A 26,170-nucleotide genomic window follows, 5' to 3' on the forward strand; every position below is an offset into this window, starting at 1 on the left:
TTTCCTTTTAGATCACGTGCTGTGTGAGCCTTTACAAAAGAAAATTGTATAGAGAAACCACAAGTACATATCCTGAAATCTCATGAATAGGTGATATGGAGTTAAATTCAGACTGGATGATAATGACTTCTATCTTTCCAACAAAATGTTTGTTTGTTTTTAACTAAAAGACACATTATTTACTTGCAGTGACGGGGAGTACATTTTAGAAAATAATCAAAAACAAAAATGTGTCCTGTTAAAAAAAAACAAAAAAAAACAAACATTTTTCATGACAAGAAAACATAATTTATGTAAGAACTTACCTGATAAATTCATTTCTTTCATATTAGCAAGAGTCCATGAGCTAGTGACGTATGGGATATACATTCCTACCAGGAGGGGCAAAGTTTCCCAAACCTCAAAATGCCTATAAATACACCCCTCACCACACCCACAAATCAGTTTAACGAATAGCCAAGAAGTGGGGTGATAAGAAAAAAGTGTGAAAGCATAAAAAATAAGGAATTGGAATAATTGTGCTTTATACAAAAAAATCATAACCACCACAAAAAAGGGTGGGCCTCATGGACTCTTGCTAATATGAAAGAAATGAATTTATCAGGTAAGTTCTTACATAAATTATGTTTTCTTTCATGTAATTAGCAAGAGTCCATGAGCTAGTGACGTATGGGATAATGACTACCCAAGATGTGGATCTTTCCACGCAAGAGTCACTAGAGAGGGAGGGATAAAATAAAGACAGCCAATTCCACTGAAAAATAATCCACACCCAAAATAAAGTTTAAATTATAAGCAGAAGATTCAAACTGAAACAGCTGCCTGAAGTACTTTTCTACCAAAAACAGCTTCAGAAGAAGAAAACACATCAAAATGGTAGAATTTAGTAAAAGTATGCAAAGAAGACCAAGTTGCTGCTTTGCAAATCTGATCAACCGAAGCTTCATTCCTAAACGCCCAGGAAGTAGAAACTGACCTAGTAGAATGAGCTGTAATCCTTTGAGGCGGAGTTTTACCCGACTCGACATAAGCATGATGAATTAAAGATTTCAACCAAGATGCCAAAGAAATGGCAGAGGCCTTCTGACCTTTCCTAGAACCGGAAAAGATAACAAATAGACTAGAAGTCTTTCGGAAATTCTTAGTAGCTTCAACATAATATTTCAAAGCTCTAACAACACCCAAAGAATGCAATGATCTCTCCTTAGAATTCTTAGGATTAGGACACAATGAAGGAACCACAATTTCTCTACTAATGTTGTTAGAATTCACAACCTTAGGTAAAAATTTAAAAGAAGTTCGCAACACCGCCTTATCCTGATGAAAAATCAGAAAAGGAGACTCACAAGAAAGAGCAGATAATTCAGAAACTCGTCTGGCAGAAGAGATAGCCAAAAGGAACAAAACTTTCCAAGAAAGTAATTTGATGTCCAACGAATGCATAGGTTCAAACAGAGGAGCTTGAAGAGCCCCCAGAACCAAATTCAAACTCCAAGGAGGAGAAATTGACTTAATGACAGGTTTTATACGAACCAAAGCTTGTACAAAACAATAAATATCAGGAAGATTAGCAATCTTTCTGTGAAAAAGAACAGAGAGAGCAGAGATTTGTCCTTTCAAGGAACTTGCAGACAAACCTTTATCCAAACCATCCTGAAGAAATTGTAAAGTTCTCGGAATTCTAAAAGAATGCCAGGAAAAATGATGAGAAAGACACCAAGAAATATAATTCTTCCAGACTCTATAATATATCTCCCTAGATACAGATTTACGAGCCTGTAACATAGTATTAATCACAGAGTCAGAGAAAAATCTTTGACTAAGAATCAAGCGTTCAATCTCCATACCTTTAAATTTAAGGATTTGAGATCCTGATGGAAAAAAGGACCTTGCGACAAAAGGTCTGGTCTTAACGGAAGAGTCCACGGTTGGCAAGAGGCCATCCGGACAAGATCCGCATACCAAAACCTGTGAGGCCATGCTGGAGCTACCAGCAGAACAAACGAGCATTCCTTCAGAATCTTGGAGATTACTCTTGGAAGAAGAACTAGAGGCGGAAAGATATAGGCAGGATGATACTTCCAAGGAAGTGACAATGCATCCACTGCTTCCGCTTGAGGATCCCTGGATCTGGACAGATACCTGGGAAGTTTCTTGTTTAGATGAGAGGCCATCAGATCTATTTCTGGAAGTCCCCACATTTGAACAATCTGAAGAAATACCTCTGGGTGAAGAGACCATTCGCCCGGATGTAACGTTTGGCGGCTGAGATAATCCGCTTCCCAATTGTCTATACCTGGGATATGAACCGCAGAAACTAGACAGGAGCTGGATTCCGCCCATACCAGAATTCAAGATACTTCCTTCATAGCCAGAGGACTGTGGGTCCCTCCTTGATGACTGATGTATGCCACAGTTGTGACATTGTCTGTCTGAAAACAAATGAACGATTCTCTCTTTAGAAGAGGCCATGACTGAAGAGCTCTGAAAATTGCACGGAGTTCCAAAATATTGATCGGTAATCTCACCTCCTGAGATTCCCAAACCCCTTGTGCTGTCAGAGACCCCCAAACAGCTCCCCAACCTGTCAGACTTGCATCTGTTGAAATTACAGTCCAGGTCGGAAGAACAAAAGAAGCCCCCTGAACTAAACGATGGTGATCTGTCCACCACATCAGAGAGTGTCGTACAATCGGTGTTAAAGATATTAATTGAGATATCTTTGTGTAATCCCTGCACCACTGGTTCAGCATACAGAGCTGAAGAGGTCGCATGTGAAAACGAGCAAAGGGGATCGCGTCCGATGCTGCAGTCATAAGACCTAGAATTTCCATGCATAAAGCTACCGAAGGGAATGATTGTGACTGAAGGTTTCGACAAGCTGATATCAACTTTAGACGTCTCTTGTCTGTCAAAGATAGAGTCATGGACACTGAATCTATCTGAAAACCTAAAAAGGTTACCCTTGTCTGAGGAATCAATGAACTTTTTGGTAAATTGATCCTCCAACCATGATCTTGAAGAAACAACACAAGTCGATTCGTATGAGATTCTGCTAAATGTGAAGACTGAGCAAGTACCAAGATATCGTCCAAATAAGGAAATACCACAATACCCTGTTCTCTGATTACAGACAGAAGGGCACCGAGAACCTTTGTAAAAATTCTTGGGGCTGTAGCTAGGCCAAACGGTAGAGCCACAAACTGGTAATGCTTGTCTAGGAAAGAGAATCTCAGAAATTGATAGTGATCTGGATGAATCGGAATATGCAGATATGCATCCTGTAAATCTATTGTGGACATATAATGCTCTTGCTGAACAAAAGCCAGGATAGTCCTTACAGTTACCATTTTGAATGTTGGTATCCGTACATAACGATTCAATATTTTTAGATCCAGAACTGGTCTGAAGGAATTCTTCTTCTTTGGTACAATGAAGAGATTTGAATAAAACCCCAGCCCCTGTTCCAGAACTGGAACTGGTATAATTACTCCAGCCAACTCTAGATCTGAAACACATTTCAGAAATGCTTGAGCCTTCGCTGGGTTTACTGGGACACGGGAAAGAAAAAATCTCTTTGCAGGAGGCCTTATCTTGAAGCCAATTCTGTACCCTTTTGAAACAATGTTCTGAATCCAGAGATTGTGAACGGAATTGAACCAAATTTCTTTGAAAAAACGTAATCTGCCCCCTACCAGCTGAGCTGGAATGAGGGCCGCACCTTCATGTGGACTTGGGAGCTGGCTTTGGTTTTCTGAAAGGCTTGGATTTATTCCAGACTGGAGATGGTTTCCAAACTGATACCGCTCCTGAGGATGAAGGATCAGGCTTTTGTTCCATGTTGTGACGAAAGGAACGAAAACGATTATTAGACCTAAATTTACCATTAGATTTTTTATCCTGTGGTAAAAAAGTTCCTTTCCCTCCAGTAACAGTTGAGATAATAGAATCCAACTGAGAACCAAATAATTTATTACCCTGGAAAGAAAGGGAAAGCAGAGTAGACTTAGAAGACATATCAGCATTCCAAGTTTTAAGCCATAAAGCTCTTCTAGCTAAAATAGCTAGAGACATTTACCTGACATCAACTCTAATGAAATCAAAGATGGCATCACAAATAAAATTATTAGCATGTTGTAGAAGAATAATAATGCTATGAGAATTATGATCTGTTACTTGTTGCCAAAACCAAAAGGTTGAAGCTGCAGCAACATCCACTAAAGATATAGCAGGTCTAAGAAGATTACCTGAACACAAGTAAGCTTTTCTTAGAAAGGATTCAACTTTCCTATCTAAAGGATCCTTAAAGGAAGTACCATCTGCCGTAGGAATAGTAGTACGCTTAGCAAGAGTAGAGACAGCCCCATCAACCTTAGGGATTTTGTCCCAAAATTCTAATCTGTCAGATGGCACAGGATATAATTGCTTAAAACGTTTAGAAGGAGTAAAAGAATTACCCAAATTATTCCATTCCCTGGAAATTACTTCAGAAATAGCACCAGGGACAGGAAAAACTTCTGGAATAACTACAGGAGATTTAAAAACCTTATCTAAACGTTTAGATTTAGTATCAAGAGGACTAGAATCCTCAATTTCTAATGCAATTAGGACTTCTTTAAGTAAAGAACGAATAAATTCCATTTTAAATAAATATGAAGATTTATCAGCATCAACCTCTGAGACAGAATCCTCTGAATCAGAAGAACCAATATCAGTATCAGAATGATGATGTTCATTTAAAAATTCATCTGAAAAATGAGAAGTTTTAAAAGACTTTTTACGTTTACTAGAAGGAGGAATAACAGACATAGCCTTCTTAATGGATTTAGAAACAAAATCTCTTATGTTATCAGGAGCACTCTGAGTATTAGATGTTGACGGAACAGCAACAGGTAATGTAACAGTACTAAAGGAAATATTATCTGCATTAGCAAGTTTGTCATGACAAACAGTACAAACAACAGCTGGAGGAACAGATACCAAAAGTTTACAGCAGATACACTTAGCTTTGGTAGCTCCAGCACCAGGCAGGGATTTTCCAGAAGTATCTTCTGACTCAGCTTCAACGTGGGACATCTTGCAATATGTAATAGAAAAAACAACATATAAAGCAAAATTTATCAAATTCCTTAAATGACAGTTTCAGGAATGGGAAAAAAATACCATAGAACAAGCTTCTAGCAACCAGAAGCACAAAATAATGAGACTTAAATAATGTGGAGACAAAAGTGACGCCCATATTTTTTTAGCGCCAAAAAAGACGCCCACATTATTTGGCGCCTAAATGCTTTTGGCGCCAAAATGACGCCACATCCGGAACGCCGACACCTTTGGCGCAAAAAACGTCAAAAATGACGCAACTTCCGGCGACACGTATGACGCCGGAAACAAAAAAAAATTTTGCGCCAAAAAAGTCCGTGCCAAGAATGACGCAATAAAATGAAGCATTTTCAGCCCCCGCGAGCCTAACAGCCCACAGGGAAAAAGTCAAATTTTTAAGGTAAGAAAAAATGATTTATTCATCTGAATTATCCCAAATATGAAACTGACTGTCTGAAATAAGGAACGTTGAACATCCTGAGTCAAGGCAAATAAATGTTTGAATACATATATTTAGAACTTTATATAAAAGTGCCCAACCATAGCTTAGAGTGTCACAGAAAATAAGACTTACTTACCCCAGGACACTCATCTACACGTAGTAGAAAGCCAAACCAGTACTGAAACGAGAATCAGTAGAGGAAATGGTATATATAAGAGTATATCGTCGATCTGAAAAGGGAGGTAAGAGATGAATCTCTACGACCGATAACAGAGAACCTATGAAATAGACCCCATAGAAGGAGATCACTGCATTCAAATAGGCAATACTCTCCTCACATCCCTCTGACATTCACTGCACGCTGAGAGGAAAACCGGGCTCCAACCTGCTGCGGAGCGCATATCAACGTAGAATCTAGCACAAACTTACTTCACCACCTCCATAGGAGGCAAAGTTTGTAAAACTGATTTGTGGGTGTGGTGAGGGGTGTATTTATAGGCATTTTGAGGTTTGGGAAACTTTGCCCCTCCTAGTAGGAATGTATATCCCATACGTCACTAGCTCATGGACTCTTGCTAATTACATGAAAGAAAGCAAGTTTTATACGTCCATTTGAAGATAATGGCTACGTATTTTACTGCAGCTTTCAACTGCACACTGCATGTACTGTAGGTATCAACATGTCAGCAGTATGCATCACAAACATTCCAATCCATTCCTGAAGCCCTAGCTTCATTAGCAAATCTAACAAATAAATGACCAGAAATAAAGTATTCAATAGTATTTAGTAATCTAGAACATCAGTATTCTACAAAGCAACAAAACATGCATCCCAAAAACTGATATCTGCACTGATTGAGTTTAATCATAAATATATATATTTTTAAATATAAACATGAGCATAAATGTAGGCTGTCTGCAATGTGTGTGTTCTATTTTGTCTACAGCATGAATAAGGGCAACAATGGTAAAACGTTGCTGTTATTCTTCTTGTGAATCACTCAATAAAAGGTCACTTTCCCATTTACAGACAATACTGCTGGAATTGTTCTCTTGTATAAGAAGAAACAGAGTGAACCAGGACTGCAGTTTTTTAAAGGGACATAAAGCCCAAGAATGTCTTTCTTGATTTGGACAGAGCATACAATTGTAAACAGCTTTTCCACTTACTTCTGTTATAAAATGTTGTTTATTCTCTTGGTATCCTTTGCTGATGAAGCAGCAATGTACTACTGGGAGCTAGCTGAACACATAAGTGAGTCAATGACAAAAAGCATATATGTACAGCCACCAATCAGCAGCTAGCTCCCAGGAGTGCATTGCTGCTTTCAACAAAGGATACAAAAAGAGTACAAAGCAAATTATATAATATAACAGTAAATTGGGGGGGGGGGGGATTGCATGCTCTGAATTATGAAGGAAAAAATGTGCATTTAATGTCCCTTTAAGAAAGCACAGAATGTTGCTCCTTTATTAAGACCTCTCTTATTGTTATAAGTCTAGCCACATTACCATGTCATTTTGTAAAGAATCGTTTTTTCTGTAGGCGGTCCAGGACACCACATGTTGTACATGAAGGCTATTTGTCAGTTTGCAGTATGGAAGTATTGTATCTGACACCAACGCTAACTGTAAGCAGAAAGGCTCTAACATTCAGAATCAATTCTTGTATTTAATAAGCTGAAGGTGTGGAACACATACAATGAAATCCAATTTTACACACGGAAAAAAGCCTGCTCATTTATGGGAGGATATCACATGAAAACATCTAGAATGCTCATTAGGTTGTTACAAAAATGTGAAAACGTATGTTCAGAAATACAGAAATAGACATGTAATCTGATTTTATAACAATTCTAGGTTATATTGCACAGTTATCCTCCACAACATTAAGTTTGCATCAGTTTTCTTTGGTTATGTTTTAAAGCTCCAAGCAAATGATGCAATTAAATTAGTAGTTCACCTATAGTGCGACAGCAAAGGTTGACCCTCATGTGTGGTAGCCTAGTGTAAGTTTATCGATCAGTACACAATGAGAACATTTCTGTTATTTCACATTGCAATGAGAACATTGCTATTAAATGAATGGGCACACGTTTGCCAATATCTATGACTGCTGGAATTAACATATCTTTTTAGGCTAATTGTACCCATATTATGCAAAGCTCGATGACAAGAAATAAAAGACGAGATGTTAATGCATCCAAAGAGGAAATCTAAATATGGTTAACAGTTTTTTATTTCTTGTCCTGAATAAATCATAATTTTCTTTCTAAACTTGCACAAGCTTGACTTTGTCCAAAAACAGATAGCTATGGAAGCTCAGTCTGGTAGGGTATCCCCAATCCCAAGCAATCATATGGCAGAGGAATGAGATGGGATAAAGATTACAGGCTTTTTCAATCAACATAAATTTGTATTTATAATAAATTACAATTGCTTATAGAGTAATGTATGTTATATATGCCAGAAGGCTGTTTATGATCAGTAATGTACTATTAGGTTTGTGTCATAAGGCTGATCTCTGGGTCTAAATCCCTTAGTAAAGCGAAAAATACCACAGAGGGTTCCTGCTGATTACTTATTATGTTATACAAACTGGGTTGGAGAACTTATTGACTTCATCCTTGGTACCTCTGTCTAGCTGCTATAGCCTGGTTAGTCTCCTACCCTCTTAATGGCTAACACTAATGTTAAGTATTTCCATCCTTAAAATGTTATTTTATTATACTAATATTATATTACAATATTCATAGCCTGCCTCACTGCTTTAAGGGAAATAAATGTGCTGTACACTTTACACTTTTGCTAGTGAGTAGTAGAGAATTCTATTTCCATTGTTTCAAACTGCTATTGGCTTGTACTGGTGGTCAGCATATATCTTATAATGTGCTTTACCTACATAATAAGCATATTAGGATTTGAACAATATTTAAAGGGAGTTTAATTTTGAGTTTAAAGGGACATAGTACATTACATTGTCTATCATGTTTAAAGGGACAATTCTGTTTTGTTTCTATAAAATAACATATCCGCCAACTCTCATGTTTTTAATACAGATTAACATCCTTTTTACTGCACTTATTTTTCAATAGTTAAACTCCACCAATCATTCATCTAATTTGGAAGAGCCAATCTAGGTTTTAGTCTGCAGAGAAGGTTAGCCATGATCATAGAGTAAGTAAAAAGCACTCTGTTTGCACTTGTTATCAGTTAAAGCCAATTAGGGAAAATATGTAGTAGGGTTAGCCTTGAGAAGTTAGCAGGGTGCTTTTCATGTTCTTAGCTCAATTTTCAGAGCTAAATTACATGAAGAGGGCAAATACATTATGAAAATATATTGCAAAGTTGTTTTATTATGCATAACTAAGCATTTTATTTAAAAATATCAGTGTTTACTGTCCCTTTAGGAAACTTTGCTGTTGTTTAAATTGAAGCTGCAGTATTGACTTTGTACATCCTACTAACCTCAATGCCTAATAAGGATAGCTACCTCTGCTTTATTGGACACCTCAGTGCGACAGTAAACAAACGTTTTTTTTTTCTGAGGACAGGTTGCATTAAAAATGAATACATTTTGCAATGCCCTAGTTTACATGACACAAAGAAGAAAAGTGGACTATAAAGTACCTTTAATGTCCCTTTAAGTATTGGTTGTAACAAAGTTAAACATAAAATGCTAAAACAAATAATTTCAGGTAATTTTATAGTTTGTTTTTCCTTATCTAATATAACTTGGCATCTGCCTTTTCTTACCTGTATAGGTGATACGGCAGCGGCAGGTGCAGTTCTGACAGGGATACCACTTAAAGGACTGCGTGGAACCGTATGAACTGGTATGTTCTGACTAACACTACCTAGGTGAGAAATGGAGTTTGCATTAAAAAGTTATAAGGGCTCAAATATATCAGGTATCGGGTATTAGAAGAAAAAAAAAAGGCACGCAAAGGGCTTTACTATACATTTCTTAATATGTGTATGTATGTATGTATGTATGTATGTATGTATATATATATATATATATATATATATATATATATATATATATATATATATATATATAAAGTCCTTGATGGTTCAGCACTCTCAATTTTCTTCCAATCTGGGGTGCTCAGCAAAAAGTTTTGCAATCACAATTTTACGCCTTAAAGTGACGTTTCGGGGTTTTACCCCCATCTTCAGACTTACATGTCAGATGTAAGTCTGAAGATGGGGGTAAAACCCCGAAACGTCACTTTAAGGAGTAAAATTGTGATTTAAACGGAGAGTGCCTGCTGTCTTTTCTGATATAGATATATATATATATATGTGTGTGTTTATATGTGTGTGCACATGTACTTTTGTATTTATATGTGTATATATGTATTTACAGACATATATACACATATAAATACATACATATACATATATATATACATATATAGACATATATAAGTGGATTGGAGCCCTTTGCAGTCAAGTAGCTGAAAACAGGTAAAATCATTTATGCAATATTTATTTTTAATAGAGTGTTTAACTATGTATTTACTGTAAATATTCCAATGTTCTTCACATAAGGGAGTATGTTCTAAGTATTGTTAAATAGATATTCCTATATATCTGTACCTATATATAATTATATAGATAAATAGATATAAATTATTTGTATTTAATTATTTAACTAAAATTCCATTTTATATATATATATATATATATATATATATATATATATATATATATATATATATATATATATATATATATATATATATATATATATATATACATACAAAATAGAAATGGCTGCAGCACACCAAGTCAAGTTTATACCATTTTTATTACAAGCAGTGAAATACAGGCGACGTTTCGGGCTTCTGCCCTTTCTCAAGCCAAGTGGACAGAAGCCCGAAACGTCGCCTGTATTTCACTGCTTGTAATAAAAATGGTATAAACTTGACTTGGTGTGCTGAAGCCATTTCTATTTTGTATATTAATACCTGTCAAGGTGAGACAGAGGCTGCTTGCACCCTTACCTGAAGGTGAATTGGTGCTGGACTTTACCCTGTTTATATATATATATCAGAAATTTAGATTTATATTAATATTTCATGTGGTGTTCAATGCTCTTGAATATACGTGGTTTGGTTAGAATGTGAGTATGGGTATTAGTTTTTTTTACAGTCTTCGTGCTCCTTTGAAGTCTATGGGGGAATATATTAATACATTAGTGATATTCTGAATTCCACTTTTTGCGCGTGTCGAGTTAGCGCTCGTGTGCAAACTTTTTACTTTCTAACTAATAATACGTGTGCAACCCGAGGTGCGAAAAAAGCCTCTGTCTAGCGAAGTTAATGTACGAGCGGGAGCGCTAAATAGCACGCCACTCGTAATCTAGCCCTTAATAAAGTTTAGATGAGTACTTGAATGGTAACCTGACAGAATACAATAAAACAAGAGAACAATAAATAAATAATCTCTCTCGGTTGTCCTTGTAGTCTGTAGACCAAATCGAGGCCAGAGACTAGAGATGCAACTCCTTTACTGCTTCCTCAAGAATGGGGTAGAGGGTTCACAGTTTTTTTTGTTTTGCAGGAGCCAGGAGTTGGGTCTAGGAGAAGTTAAGTGGGCTTCCTGGAACAAGATGTGTTCTATTAAAGTCTATTAGGCTACTGCTCCTGTCTGGGGACCATATCCATGATTGAGCTGCTGGGAAATGTTCCTAATATGTCAGTGTTAAGGGACTGTTAAATTACCATATATCTATCTACTGACAGATGTAGTGAGGGAGTAGGTACAGGGTCCTTGATAGATTTGGTTGACGGAGAGTCACAGATTTTCCTATCTTTAAGTGGCCTACTATCTTTTCCATATGCACTAGTAACCTGTTTAAGTAATAGATAAAGTAACTAACCCATGCAGTATTAGGTATAGATTTCATATTCATACACAATACATAACATGATAATTACAATTGCTGCTTGGACACTGAAGAAGCTGTGGAACATCCAGGAGGGCATTCAGCTAAGGAACTGGGAACACCCAAAATGCTAAAAACCTCCGCAGGAGATGAATGTAAGTGAGTGTTCTGTTGATTATCAGAACAACATTTGTAATGATCTATTTTATTTTTAATTTTCCTTTCAAATTAATATAATTAAAATTAATATAATTCAGTATGTAATTTCTCCAAAATTTCTCTTTTCTTTCTTGTGTATCATAGATGATAAGATACCCAGCTACACAAATTCCCAGATGTTCTGCTTTTTAGCTACATACTTGCAGCTTAGTTCTCCTCTAAATTTAGCATCTACCTTACAGGGGCAAACATGGTATTATAATACTTATTTAGCATTTATTAGCCGGCTTTCAAATGCAACCACCGGGAGAATGGTCAGAATGCCACTCCAGTGTATATGATACGTAAATCTAACATAACATGTTAGAAGAGTTACCAATAAAGTTTATATGTTTTAAATCCTGCGAGTGCCCTCATATGAATGATGAAATATATATTTATATACACACGCATACAAAGAAAACTCGGCTTGCATCATCATTATTGTTAACCTTTCGCACACAGTACATTGTGTAACCCAACATTTCGGCTGTGTTTTCACTGTGTGTGAAAAGTTAATAATAATGATGATACAAGCATTTGATGGAGAACCAATTTTTCTTTGGATACTATTTATAGTCCAAAAAGGAGCACTCTCACCTAATAAGCAGCTGCCAGGGCGCCAGCGGGTTAAATATACAAGATATATGAAGGCACTCACTGGTCTTTTCAAAGAGTATTTCATGAAATAAGTGTGACGTTTCGGGGGGACACTCCCCTTCCTCAGCACTCACTGGTCTTTTCAAAGTGTATTTAATGAAATAAGCGTGACGTTTCGGGGGGACACTCCCCTTCCTCAGTCTGAATCCCCGAAACGTCACGCTTATTTCATTAAATACACTTTGAAAAGACCAGTGTGTGCCTTCATATATCTTATATATATATATACACACACACACACATATATATATATACACACATATTTGTGTGTGTGTACATAGAAAATATATGTATATATGTGTGTATGTATGTATATATATGTATATATGTGTGTATGTATATATGTATATATATATATGTATATATGTGTGTATGTATATAAATTACCTGCTGCCATGTTTTATGACGTTATGATACAAGTGTATGTGTGCATGTATATATATATATGTATATATATATATATATATATATATATATATATATATATATATATTGCCTTTTAGCCATGTAAGTGCCTTATCTACAGTGCAGGAGGATCTGCAGTACCTTGGGGTCCTAGGTCAAATGATTTGATTAAGGACTTGACAGAGGCTGGAAACTCAGAGGATGAGGTTGGTAGTTGGCTCAGGTTTACACCTTGCCATCGGATGCCAGTGTCACCATCTGCAGTTTCCTCTTCATTCAGTGATTGCCTGTAACAACATATATATATATATATAAATACAAATACATTTCCCTCAAAAACCATCACCATTAGCAAACCAATAGCATCAAGATATTTATAACTGCAATAAATATTATATAAGATTATAGTTAACATTGCCAAATGCAGTATAAGTCTACATACTAGTAAGCTATATAAAAGTTTGTTCCTTACTTCGGATCACAGGAGATATAGTGAAAAAAATAAAAGGGAGGACATTTTAAAAAGTTGCACAGAATTATTTGGATTCATATTTGTAAAGGGCAAAGGAAGAAGTAAAAATGATCATGAGGATGCAACAATAAAGCTGGGAGAGGGTTAGGCAGGAAGTATTGGAAAAGAAGAAGCTTCCTTGGCAATGTGAGATGAGAATTTGAGGAATACTTTTTGACACCAAAGTAACATCCTTGGCAGTATATGCAGCCAAAGTAATAAGGTTATCAGTGTGCCATATGATATGCTACGTTATGTAGTTAATGGACTAAGATGAAAAATGTATCACTTTAATAAAACTTTTCATGCAATTTTAAACAACTTTCCAATTTACGATTACTATCAAGTTTGCTTTGTTCTCTTGATATTTTTTGTCAAAGAGCAAGTCAGGAGCAGAAATGCACTTCTAGGAGTTAGCTGAACACATTGGTTTAGCAAATGACAAGAAGCATATATGTGCAACCACCACTCACCAGACAAATCACAGTAGTACATTGCTGCTCCTGGGGTCTACCTAGGTATGCAATTCAACAAATACCATGACAGCAAAGCAAATTAGATAACGGAAGTACATTATAGTACATCATGAAAAGTTAAATTTTGGCTTTACAGTCCCTGTAATTTCAGCAATACATCTCTACTGACATAAGCCTAGATTGCTAAGCATGGAATTCATCAGAATCTTGTTATCGGTAGATGATTTCTGAACCTTGGCCAGTACTGTGTTTTTTTCCAGTGATTACAATCCCTAAATGCCTCTGCCTTTAATATCCCTAAAGCTTGAAATTGTCTCCATTTAGTACATAATCCAGTTTAGTTTTCAATACGTGTATTTAAATGTATGAGGTGTGCTAGTGTCACTTTAAGTATTAGTTATTTTACAAAGAAAAAGAGAAGAGACATGTATGAATTACTACATGTCTAAAGAGTGACAGTAAGCTGCACTACATCAAATAAATCACTAAATGCCCCAAATTCCCAATTATTACAATTTTATTACAAAATACAAAACAGTAAAAACATTTTTTTAAATCAAGTAGACGGTTAGAAAGGAAACTTCTATTATAAATTTAAACCTGGGCACTTAGTATTGAAATTGTCTCCCCCTAAAATAGGGTGGTCAGATGTCCTGTTTTTATTGGGATTTTCCCTATTTTTAACCTTTGGTCCAGTTGTCCCTAGAAATATGTGAGGGTACCTTAAAACGTCAATTGTTTTAGACACAAAGCCCCAAAGGGACCACAATACTGCGCTTTCCATAAGGCTCTTGTGAACTACAGCTCCCAGAATGTAGTTCAGAACAGCTTTTAGCTGTTGGTGTGGAAAGAAATGTGCAGTGACTACTAAAGACAGAGAAGTATGTGTGGCTTCTAGAGAGAGATGGGAATGTGTGGCTGTAAGAAACAGTGTGTAGTGCGCAGATGCTAGAAGAGAGAAGAGCACAGCTGCCGGCAACAGAGAGAGAGAGCTTGCAGCGGGACTGAGAGAGAGGCTAAGTGTGTTAGTGCAGCCAATAAGTTTGGTTATTAAATTATATTAATAAAAATATTTTTATACTTATTGTAAATGTTGACAAACAATCAAACTTCAGGGTGTTAGGTAGCCATTGTAAAAGCTAAATGTCCTCAAGCAGTGCCAGATAGGTTACACATATTCAAGAAACTGACATATGCCACAGTAAAGGAGATCATTTTAATGTCCCAATATCCAAGTGCTGTTAATTTCTTTTATGGGTTTTTATAGAAGTTATTTATCCTTTTGTGTCTTCCTTACAGTTTTAAATTGTGAATTCCCATGGTCTTGTGTATTTATGTAATTAAAGGGTCTAATTGCAGACAAGTATCCTGTTATTGGTGCACAATTGTTTGGATTAAAAAATATATATATATAGTGTAGTGATGCCCATAGGTGATGTGCATTTAGACTGTTGTGCTCCAAAACAAGAGAGAGATGTATCTATTTCTCTTTAAGAGATTTGAACAAGGGCATTATAAGTATAGTGGGCATGTATATTATTCGGGTCATTGATTTCGCTATTTTTAAATTAGTATAAAAGTTATATATATATATTTTAGGATACTGCGCAATGAGTCAAAACGTTGTGTCTTGGGTTTGTTTTGTGTGTTTTTGATAAATTTGGTAGGAGAAAAATGTCCACTTAAATATATCGGACTAGATTACAAGTGGAGCAATAAATATCAAGAAACACATCAAAAAACAGAATTTATGTTTACCTGATAAATTACTTTCTCCAACGGTGTGTCCGGTCCACGGCGTCATCCTTACTTGTGGGATATTCTCTTCCCCAACAGGAAATGGCAAAGAGCCCAGCAAAGCTGGTCACATGATCCCTCCTAGGCTCCGCCTACCCCAGTCATTCGACCGACGTTAAGGAGGAATATTTGCATAGGAGAAACCATATGTTACCGTGGTGACTGTAGTTAAAGAAAATAAATTATCAGACCTGATTAAAAAAACCAGGGCGGGCCGTGGACCGGACACACCGTTGGAGAAAGTAATTTATCAGGTAAACATAAATTCTGTTTTCTCCAACATAGGTGTGTCCGGTCCACGGCGTCATCCTTACTTGTGGGAACCAATACCAAAGCTTTAGGACACGGATGAAGGGAGGGAGCAAATCAGGTCACCTAAATGGAAGGCACCACGGCTTGCAAAACCTTTCTCCCAAAAATAGCCTCAGAAGAAGCAAAAGTATCAAATTTGTAAAATTTGGTAAAAGTGTGCAGTGAAGACCAAGTCGCTGCCTTACATATCTGATCAACAGAAGCCTCGTTCTTGAAGGCCCATGTGGAAGCCACAGCCCTAGTGGAGTGAGCTGTGATTCTTTCAGGAGGCTGCCGTCCGGCAGTCTCATAAGCCAATCGGATAATGCTTTTAATCCAGAAGGAGAGAGAGGTAGAAGTTGCTTTTTGACCTCTCCGTTTACCAGAATAAACAACAAACAAAGACAAAGTTTGTCTGAAATCCTTAGTAGCTGCTAAGTAAAATTTGAGAGCACGAACTACATCCAAGTTGTGCAACAAACGTTCCTTCTTTGAAACTGGATTAGGACACAAAGAAGGCACAACTATCTCCTGGTTAATGTTTTTGTTAGAAACAACTTTTGGAAGAAAACCAGGTTTAGTACGCAAAACCACCTTATCTGCATGGAACACCAGATAAGGAGAAGAACACTGCAGAGCAGATAATTCTGAAACTCTTCTAGCAGAAGAAATTGCAACCAAAAACAAAACTTTCCAAGATAATAACTTAATATCAACGGAATGTAAGGGTTCAAACGGAACCCCCTGAAGAACTGAAAGAACTAGGTTGAGACTCCAAGGAGGAGTCAAAATTTTGTAAACAGGCTTGATTCTAACCAGAGCCTGAACAAAGGCTAGAACATCTGGCACAGCTGCCAGCTTTTTGTGAAGTAACACAGACAAGGCAGAAATCTGTCCCATCAAGGAACTTGCAGATAATCCTTTTTCCAATCCTTCTCGAAGGAAGGATAGACTCTTAGGAATCTTAACCTTGTCCCAAGGGAATCCTGCAGATTCACACCAACAGATATACCAATTATGTGGTAATTTTTCTGGTTACAGGCTTTCAGGCCTGAACAAGAGTATTAATAACAGAATCTGAGAACCCTCGCTTTGATAAGATCAAGCGTTCAATCTCCAAGCAGTCAGCTGGAGTGGGTCGAACGGACCTAGAACAAGAAGGTCTCTCAAAGGTAGCTTCCATGGTGGAGCCGATGACATATTCACCAGATCTGCATACCAAGTCCTGCGTGGCCACGCAGGAGCTATCAAAATCACCGACGCCCTCTCCTGATGGATCCTGGCTACCAGCCTGGGGATGAGAGGAAACGGCGGGAACACATAAGCTAGTTTGAAGGTCCAAGGTGCTACTAGTGCATCCACTAGAGCCGCCTTGGGATCCCTGGATCTGTACCCGTAGTAAGGAACTCTGAAGTTCTGACGAGAGGCCATCAGATCCATGTCTGGAATGCCCCACGGTTGAGTGACTTGGGCAAAGATTTCCGGATGGAGTTCCCACTCCCCCGGATGCAATGTCTGACGACTCAGAAAATCCGCTTCCCAATTTTCCACTCCTGGGATGTGGATAGCAGACAGGTGGCAGGAGTGAGACTCCGCCCATAGAATGATTTTGGTCACTTCTTCCATCGCTAGGGAACTCCTTGTTCCCCCCTGATGGTTGATGTATGAACTTGGCCCTCTCTAGCTGAGGCCAAGCTTTGAGAGCATTGAATATCGCTCTCAGTTCCAGAATATTTATCGGTAGAAGAGATTCTACCCGAGACCAAAGACCCTGAGCTTTCAGGGATCCCCAGACCGCGCCCCAGCCCATCAGACTGGCGTCGGTCGTGACAATGACCCACTCTGGTCTGCGGAAGGTCATCCCTTGTGACAGGTTGTCCAGGGACAGCCACCAACGGAATGAGTCTCTGGTCCTCTGATTTACTTGTATCTTCGGAGACAAGTCTGAATAGTCCCCATTCCACTGACTGAGCATGAACAGTTGTAATGGTCTTAGATGAATGCGCACAAAAGGAACTATGTCCATTGCCGCTACCATCAAACCTATCACTTCCATGCACTGCGCTATGGAAGGAAGAGGAACGGAATGAAGTATCCGACAAGAGTCTAGAAGTTTTGTTTTTCTGGCTTCTGTCAGAAAAATCCTCATTTCTAAGGAGTCTATTATAGTTCCCAAGAAGGGAACCCTCGTTGACGGAGATAGAGAACTCTTTTCCACGTTCACTTTCCATCCGTGAGATCTGAGAAAGGCCAGGACAATGTCCGTGTGAGCCTTTACTTGAAGAAGGGACGACGCTCGAATCAGAATGTCGTCCAAGTAAGGTACTACAGCAATGCCCCTTGGTCTTAGCACCGCCAGAAGGGACCCTAGTACCTATGAGAAAATCCTAGGAGCAGTGGCTAATCCGAAAGAAAATGCCACGAACTGGAAATGCTTGTCCAGGAATGCAAACCTTAGGAACCGATGATGTTCCTTGTGGATAGGAATATGTAGATACGCATCCTTGAAATCCACCTTGGTCATGAATTGACCTTCCTGGATGGAAGGAAGAAGTGTTCGAATGGTTTCCATCTTGAACGATGGAACCTTGAGAAACTTGTTCAAGATCTTGAGATCTAAGATTGGTCTGAACGTTCCCTCTTTTTTGGGAACTATGAACAGATTGGAGTAGAACCCCATCCCTTGTTCTCCTAATGGAACAGGATGAATCACTCCCATTTTTAGCAGGTCTTCTACCCAATGTAAGAATGCCTGTCTTCTTATGTGGTCTGAAGACAACTGAGACCTGTGGAACCTCCCCCTTGGAGGAAGCCCCTTGAACTCCAGAGAATAACCTTGGGAGACTATTTCTAGCGCCCAAGGATCCAGAACATCTCTTTCCCAAGCCTGAGCGAAGAGAGAGAGTCTGCCCCCCACCAGATCCGGTCCCGGATCGGGGGCCCGCATTTCATGCTGTCTTGGTAGCAGTGGCAGGTTTCCTGGCCTGCTTTCCTTTGCTCCAGCCTTGCATAGGTCTCCAGGCTGGATTGGCTTGAGAAGTATTACCTTCCTGCTTAGAGGACGTAGCCCTTGGGGCTGATCCGTTTCTGCGAAAGGGACGAAACTTAGGTTTATTTTTGGTCTTGAAAAGACCTATCCTGAGGAAGGGCGTGGCCCTTGCCCCCAGTGATATCAGAGATAATCTCTTTCAAGTCAGGGCCAAAGAGTGTTTTCCCCTTGAAAGGAATGTCAAGCAATTTGTTCTTGGAAGACGCATCCGCTGCCCAAGATTTTAACCAAAGCGCTCTGCGCCACAATAGCAAACCCAGAATTTTTTCGCCGCTAACCTAGCCAATTGCAAGGTGGCGTCTAGGGTGAAAGAATTAGCCAATTTAAGAGCACGAATTCTGTCCATAATCTCCTCATAAGAAGAAGAATTACTAATAATCGCCTTTCCTAGCTCATCAAACTAGAAACACGCGGCTGCAGTGACAGGGACAATGCATGCAATTGGTTGTAGAAGGGAACCTTGCTGAACAAACATCTTTAGCAGACCTTCTAATTTTTTATCCATAGGATCTTGGAAAGCACAACTATCTTCTATGGGTATAGTGGCGCGCTTGTGTAGAGTAGAAACCGCCCCCTCGACCTTGGGGACTGTCTGCCATCAGTCCTTTCTGGGGTCGACTATAGGAAAACAATTTTATAAATATGGGGGGAGGTACTAAAGGTATACCGGGCCTGTCCCATTCTTTACTAACAATGTACGCCACCCGCTTGGATATAGGAAAAGCTTCGGGGGGCCCCGGGGCCTCTAAGAACTTTTCCATTTTACATAGTGGTTCTGGAATGACCAGATAATCACAATCATCCAAATTGGATAACACCTCCTTAAGCAGAGCGCGGAGATGTTCCAACTTAAATTTAAAAGTAATCACATCAGGTTCAGCTTGTTGAGAAATGTTTCCTGAATCTGAAATTTCTCCCTCAGACAAAACCTCCCTGGCCCCCTCAGACTGGTGTAGGGGCCCTTCAGAAACCCTATCATCAGCGTTCTCATGCTCTACAGAATTTTCTAAAACAGAGCAGTCGCGCTTTCGCTGATAAGTGGGCATATTGGCTAAAATGTTTTTGATAGAATTATCCATTACAGCCGTTAAATGTTGCATAGTAAGGAGTATTGGCGCACTAGATGTACTAGGGGCCTCCTGTATGGGCAAGACTGGTGTAGACGAAGGAGGGGATGATGCAGTACCATGCTTACTCCCCTCACTTGAGGAATCATCTTGGGCATCATTTTTACTAAAATTTTTTATGACATAAAATACATATAGTTAAATGAGAAGGAACCTTGGTTTCCCCACAGTCAGAACACAATCTATCTGGTAGTTCAGACATGTTAAACAGGCATAAACTTGATAACAAAGCACAAAAAACGTTTTAAAATAAAACCGTTACTGTCACTTTAAATTTTAAACTAAACACACTTTATTATTGCAATTGCGAAAAAGTATGAAGGAATTGTTCAAAATTCACCAAAATTTCACCACAGTGTCTTAAAGCCTTAAAAGTATTGCACACCAAATTTGGAAGCTTTAACCCTTAAAATAACGGAACCGGAGCCGTTTTTATATTTAACCCCTTTACAGTCCCTGGAATCTGCTTTGCTGAGACCCAACCAAGCCCAAAGGGGAATACGATACCAAATGATGCCTTCAGAAAGACTTTTCTATGTATCAGAGCTCCACACACATGCAGCTGCATGCCATGCTGTCCTCAAAAACAAGTGCGCCATACCGGCGCGAAAATGAGGCTCTGACTATGATTAGGGAAAGCCCCTAAAGAATAAGGTGTCAAAAACAGTGCCTGCCGATATAATCATATCAAAATACCCAGAATAAATGATTCCTCAAGGCTAAATATGTGTTAATAATGAATCGATTTAGCCCAGAAAAAGTCTACAGTCTTAATAAGCCCTTGTGAAGCCCTTATTTACTATCTTAATAAACATGGCTTACCGGATCCCATAGGGAAAATGACAGCTTCCAGCATTACATCGTCTTGTTAGAATGTGTCATACCTCAAGCAGTAAGAGACTGCACACTGTTCCCCCAACTGAAGTTAATTGCTCTCAACAGTCCTGTGTGGAACAGCCATGGATTTTAGTTACGGTGCTAAAATCATTTTCCTCATACAAACAGAAATCTTCATCTCTTTTCTGTTTCTGAGTAAATAGTACATACCAGCACTATTTTAAAATAACAAACTCTTGATTGAATAATAAAAACTACAGTTAAACACTAAAAAACTCTAAGCCATCTCCGTGGAGATGTTGCCTGTACAACGGCAAAGAGAATGACTGGGGTAGGCGGAGCCTAGGAGGGATCATGTGACCAGCTTTGCTGGGCTCTTTGCCATTTCCTGTTGGGGAAGAGAATATCCCACAAGTAAGGATGACGCCGTGGACCGGACACACCTATGTTGGAGAAATAAATTACAAAGTACAGTTACACTCATAACACCAAATAAAAATTATTTTTTTTGAATTGCACACAAGTTATAAGGGTTCAAAGATATGACGTTTCAGGTGTTAGAAAAAAAGCAAAGTGCTTTAACATAGAGATACATACATATACAAGTCTAAATATGTATGTATACCGGTAGATTCTTTCACCGATTTTTCTGGTCTTAATAAGGTTCGTGCTCCTTTTGGAGTGTGCTGTGAACTTTTTGAAGAGTCTCTCCGTCGGTTTATCATGTATGTCTGTCTGAGGAAGGGACACCACCCTTAAATGTCACAATAAACTGACTGATTTGATTCCAAACAGATCTAAACCGACGGAAAGACTCTTCAAAAAGTTCACAGCACATTCCAAAAGGAGCACGAACCTTATTAAGACCAGAAAAATCGGTGAAAGAATCTACCGGTGGATTACCCAAGCTGCGCATCAGACTTACCTCATAGGATTGAAGGTGTCTCCTGTAAGTAGGACCGCAAACTTAACTAAGGATATTCCTGATTGTTCCACTCTCGCAACTATTTGATAATTTTTGATAAAAAGCAATGCGTTTCTCCGTGTCACAGCACGGTTTCATCAGGCTGTATGATACAGCCTGATGAAACTGTGCTGTGACACGGAGAAACGCTTTGCTTTTTAAACCCAACTTTTATTAAAATATCTTTTATCTTTATACCTGCTGCTACACTGTGCTATTTTTGCTATCCTTGGGAGAATCTAGCACCATCCAAATTGCCACAACACTCACAGTGGCTACTTGATCAGCTTTCTCACATTGGATGAAATAGGTCATAGCTGAAGGGACACCCTTGGATTTTATTTCCCTACTCCCGCTGGTGGAACGGAGTGTATTTTGGGCCTCAGCTAAGGAACCTGATCCCCCTGCAATCATCCTCCCCTGGACTCCCTCTGGTGGGACCTAGGAACGCTGGGACTCCCTCTGGTGGGACCATCCTATCCTGTCCTCTGCCTGAGTGTCTACCGGACGACTTGAGGTTCCGGTCTGCCTTAATGCACAATTTGTGCTGTATACCACGTGAGTAGCTATTTGGCTATTTTTTTGTTGTGCACCTTGATTGTCTGATCTGCACCATGTGGCGCCCTCTATGTTTTGTTTTCTAACTTTCTAATTTACTCCTATTATCAATTTTTCTTTGTTCTTCATTTTATCAGGAATTTATAGTGTTTGTAATATTATATTGTATATTTCTCTCTCCTATTAATATGGAATAAGATTGCTGTCAAAAAGGCAAGTGTGTGTGTATCGTATTTTAATGAAAACAAATTTACAAATACAATTTTTTCTTTTTTTTGAAAATACAATTTTTTTTTAGAATACAAATACTTTTTTTTTTTTGAAAGCACAATCTTTTTATTTGGAAGTGCATTTTTCTTTTTTTACAAATACAATAAAAAAATATTTTGGAAGCACATTCTTTTTTTTTAATTCCACTTCCCCCATGTGTCTAAACACACAAAAATAAATGCTAGTTCCCATTTCGCTAAAGGATTTGTGATGTCAAAGCAGTCTTTTGCTTTCAATTAAATGTTGAGAAATGGCTGAAAAAATCAATATTCCTTAGTGCATTATTGTAAAAAAACAAGGCAGAATAAGCACTTTAGCCATATTAAAGCATGTTTGGTAAATGACACATAACAAGAAAAAAACTTATATTCTGAAAGAAGACCACATTGTACATACAGTGTTCCTGCTACCATGAAAACAAATTAAAACATCAAAATCAATATTCCTCTGTATAGTGTTGTATTATGCAAATGAGAATATTCACTTTCGACAAGTTAAGCCATGCTATATGTTACATGATAAATTTTAAAAGTTTACCTGAGATGATGCTGATAACTAACATACACACACACATATATATTAAATATAAATATATATAAATATATATATATATATATATATATATATATATATATATATATATATATATACACACACACACACATACATACATATATTCATATGCAATAGAAAATGGAGGGTCCAGCACAGGAACAAAGTTAGTAAAAGTAGTTTCCTATAGGGTGCATGTACGTCAGAGGGTCCTGCACACCTCAATAATAGAAAGGAATCCAAAAGGAAGACGTCAGCACCCACAGTTCATCAAAGTGATTCCTTTATTTTACAGTGACATAGAAGACAAAAAGCAGCAATGTTTCGGATCCATCTGATCCTTAGTCATGCTGATAACTAACACGCACACACATACATATATACATATATATACATATACACATACATACATATATATATATATATATATATATATATATATATATATATATATATATACACACATACATATATTCATACATACATACATCTTTATGAAAATACTAATTTTTACCTGCAACATTATAAAAACAGAATTTATGCTTACTTGATAAATTACTTTCTCTTGCGGTGTATCCAGTCCACGGATTCATCCTTTACTTGTGGGATATTCTCATTCCCTACAGCAGAGCTTTCCAAACTTTTCATGTTGGTGACACACTTTTTAGACCTACATCATTTCGCGACACAGTAATTAATTCAGTTGTACTGGCAAACAGGAGGTTAAACTAAATTGTTTTAAGAGATACGGACACATACATAAATCATATAATAACAAAATGCATTTACAAGTAACACTAAGTATGTGCAAGAATTAAAAAAAGTTTAATAACACCAATAGCTACTTACTATTTTAATTGGATGTATGAGGTTGATGGGATGAACATAATTTCTGAATAATTGGTGGAATATTAAATAAAGACACTCACATTTCATCATCAAGCATTTTTAAGTTTCCAGTTCCTATCCATATATCAAGAGCTAGAGCAGCAATGCACTACTGTGAGCTAGTTGCAATAAACCCCTCTGACTTCTGACTTCAGCTAAGCGTTTAAGCTGCCGCCCTCAGAGCTCTGTGAGTCCGACTGACTACTGCACGCGCTACAAACACACTGCTGTCCCACTCAATGACTATATATGCAGTCATGAGCCAATTAAGGAAACTACACGTGCAGTCAGGAGCCAATGTGCCGCCAAAGCCGCCAATGGGAATAGTTTCAGTTCCCACTGAGCTGCGCCAATTGGTTAAGATGATCTGTGACCCACAAGGTATCAATCATGTGTCAACCATGTGATATGCGTAGCAGGCAGGCGGAAAGTCAGAAACCAAAAAAAATAAATGTAAAAATATTTGTGCTGAAGCAGGGACACACCTACACACTGCTGCCGACACACTAGTGTGTCCCGACACACAGTTAGGAAAGCTGTCTATATAGCTCCCCCTCTAGCTCCACCCCCCAGTCATTCGACCAAAGGTTAGGAAGGAAAAGGAGAAACCATAGGGTGCAGTGGTGACTGTAGTTTAAACAAAAAATTTTTTACCTGACTTAAATGCCAGGGCGGGCCGTGGACTGGATACACCGCAAGAGAAAGTAATTTATCAGGTAAGCATAAATTCTGTTTTCTCTTGCAAGGTGTATCGAATTTGTAAAATTTGGCAAAAGTATGCAGTGAAGACCAAGTCACTGCCTTACAAATCTGTTCAACAGAAGCCTCATTTTTGAAAGCCCATGTGGAAGCCACTGCTCTGGTAGAATGAGCAGTAATTCTTTCAGGAGGCTGCTGGCCAGCAGTCTCATAGGCCAAACGGATGATGCTTTTCAGCCAAAAGGAAAGAGAGGTAGTAGTCGCTTTCTGACCTCTCCTCTAACCAGAATAGATAACAAACAAGGAAGATGTTTGTCTGAAATCCTTAGTTGCTTGTAAATAGAACTTTAAAGCACAAACTACATCAAGATTGTGTAATAGACGTTCCTTCTTCGAAGATGGATTAGGACACAGAGAAGGAACAACTATTTCCTGGTTAATATTCTAGTTAGAAACAACTTTAGGAAGAAAACCAGGATTGATACGCAAAACTACCTTATCTGCGTGGAACACTAGGTAAGGTGAATCACACTGTAAGGCAGATAATTCTGAAACTCTTCGAGCAGAAGAGATAACTATCAAAAACAAAACTTTCCAAGATAACAACTTAATATCTATGGAATGTAAAGGTTCAAACGGAACCCCTTGAAGAACTGAAAGAACTAGATTCAAACTCCATGGCGGAGCCACAGGTTTATAGACAGGCTTGATTCTGACTAAAGCCTGAGCAAACGCTTGAACGTCTGGTACCTCTGCCAGACGCTTGTGTAACAGGATAGACAAAGCAGATAGTTGTCCTTTTTAAGGAACTAACTGACAATCCTTTCTCCAATCCTTCTTGGAGAAAGGACAATATCCTGGGAATCCTAAACTAAATTTGGATGCTTGAACGGACCCTGTATTAGAAGATCCTGCCTCAATGGCAGTGTCCATGGTGGGACAGATGACATGTCCACTAGGTCTGCATACCAAGTCCTGCGTGGCCATGCAGGCGCTATCAAAATCACAGAAGCCTTCTCCTGCTTGATTCTGGCAACCAGACGCAGGAGGAGAGGAAACGGTGGAAAAACATAAGCCAGATTGAAGGACCAAGGCGCTGCTAGAGCATCTATCAATATCGCCTTGGGATCCCGGGACCTGGACCCGTAGATAGGAAGTTTGGTGTTCTGACGGGACGCCATCAGATCCAACTCTGGGGTGCCCCATAGCTGAGTCAGCTGGGCAAATACCTCCGGGTGGAGTTCCCACTCCCCCGGGTGAAAAGTCTGACGACTTACAAAATCCGCCTCCCAGTTGTCTACTCCTGGGATGTGAATTGCTGAGAGATGGCAGGAGTGATCCTCCGCCCACCTGATTATTTTGGTTACTTCCGTCATCGCTAGGGAACCCTTGTTCCCCCCTGATGATTGACGTAAGCTACAGTCGTGATGTTGTCCGACTGAAATCTGAT

General features: G+C 38.5%; 1 protein-coding gene across 2 annotated transcripts in view; it reads right to left on the bottom strand.

Moving 5' to 3' along the window:
• The window catches only part of SPECC1 (sperm antigen with calponin homology and coiled-coil domains 1), a 962,422-nt gene that overhangs the window by 330,041 nt on the left and 606,211 nt on the right, over positions 1 to 26,170 (bottom strand). For both annotated transcript variants that reach the window (XM_053706122.1, XM_053706123.1), the window contains 2 exons: positions 12,843 to 12,988; positions 9,299 to 9,399 (listed from right to left, as the gene is read on the bottom strand). In XM_053706122.1, the coding sequence (XP_053562097.1) occupies positions 9,299 to 9,399; positions 12,843 to 12,988 (247 nt within the window). The remainder of the gene's footprint in view (positions 1 to 9,298; positions 9,400 to 12,842; positions 12,989 to 26,170) is intronic.

Source organism: Bombina bombina, chromosome 3 (genome assembly GCF_027579735.1).
Source record: "Bombina bombina isolate aBomBom1 chromosome 3, aBomBom1.pri, whole genome shotgun sequence".
Taxonomy (NCBI): domain Eukaryota; kingdom Metazoa; phylum Chordata; class Amphibia; order Anura; family Bombinatoridae; genus Bombina; species Bombina bombina.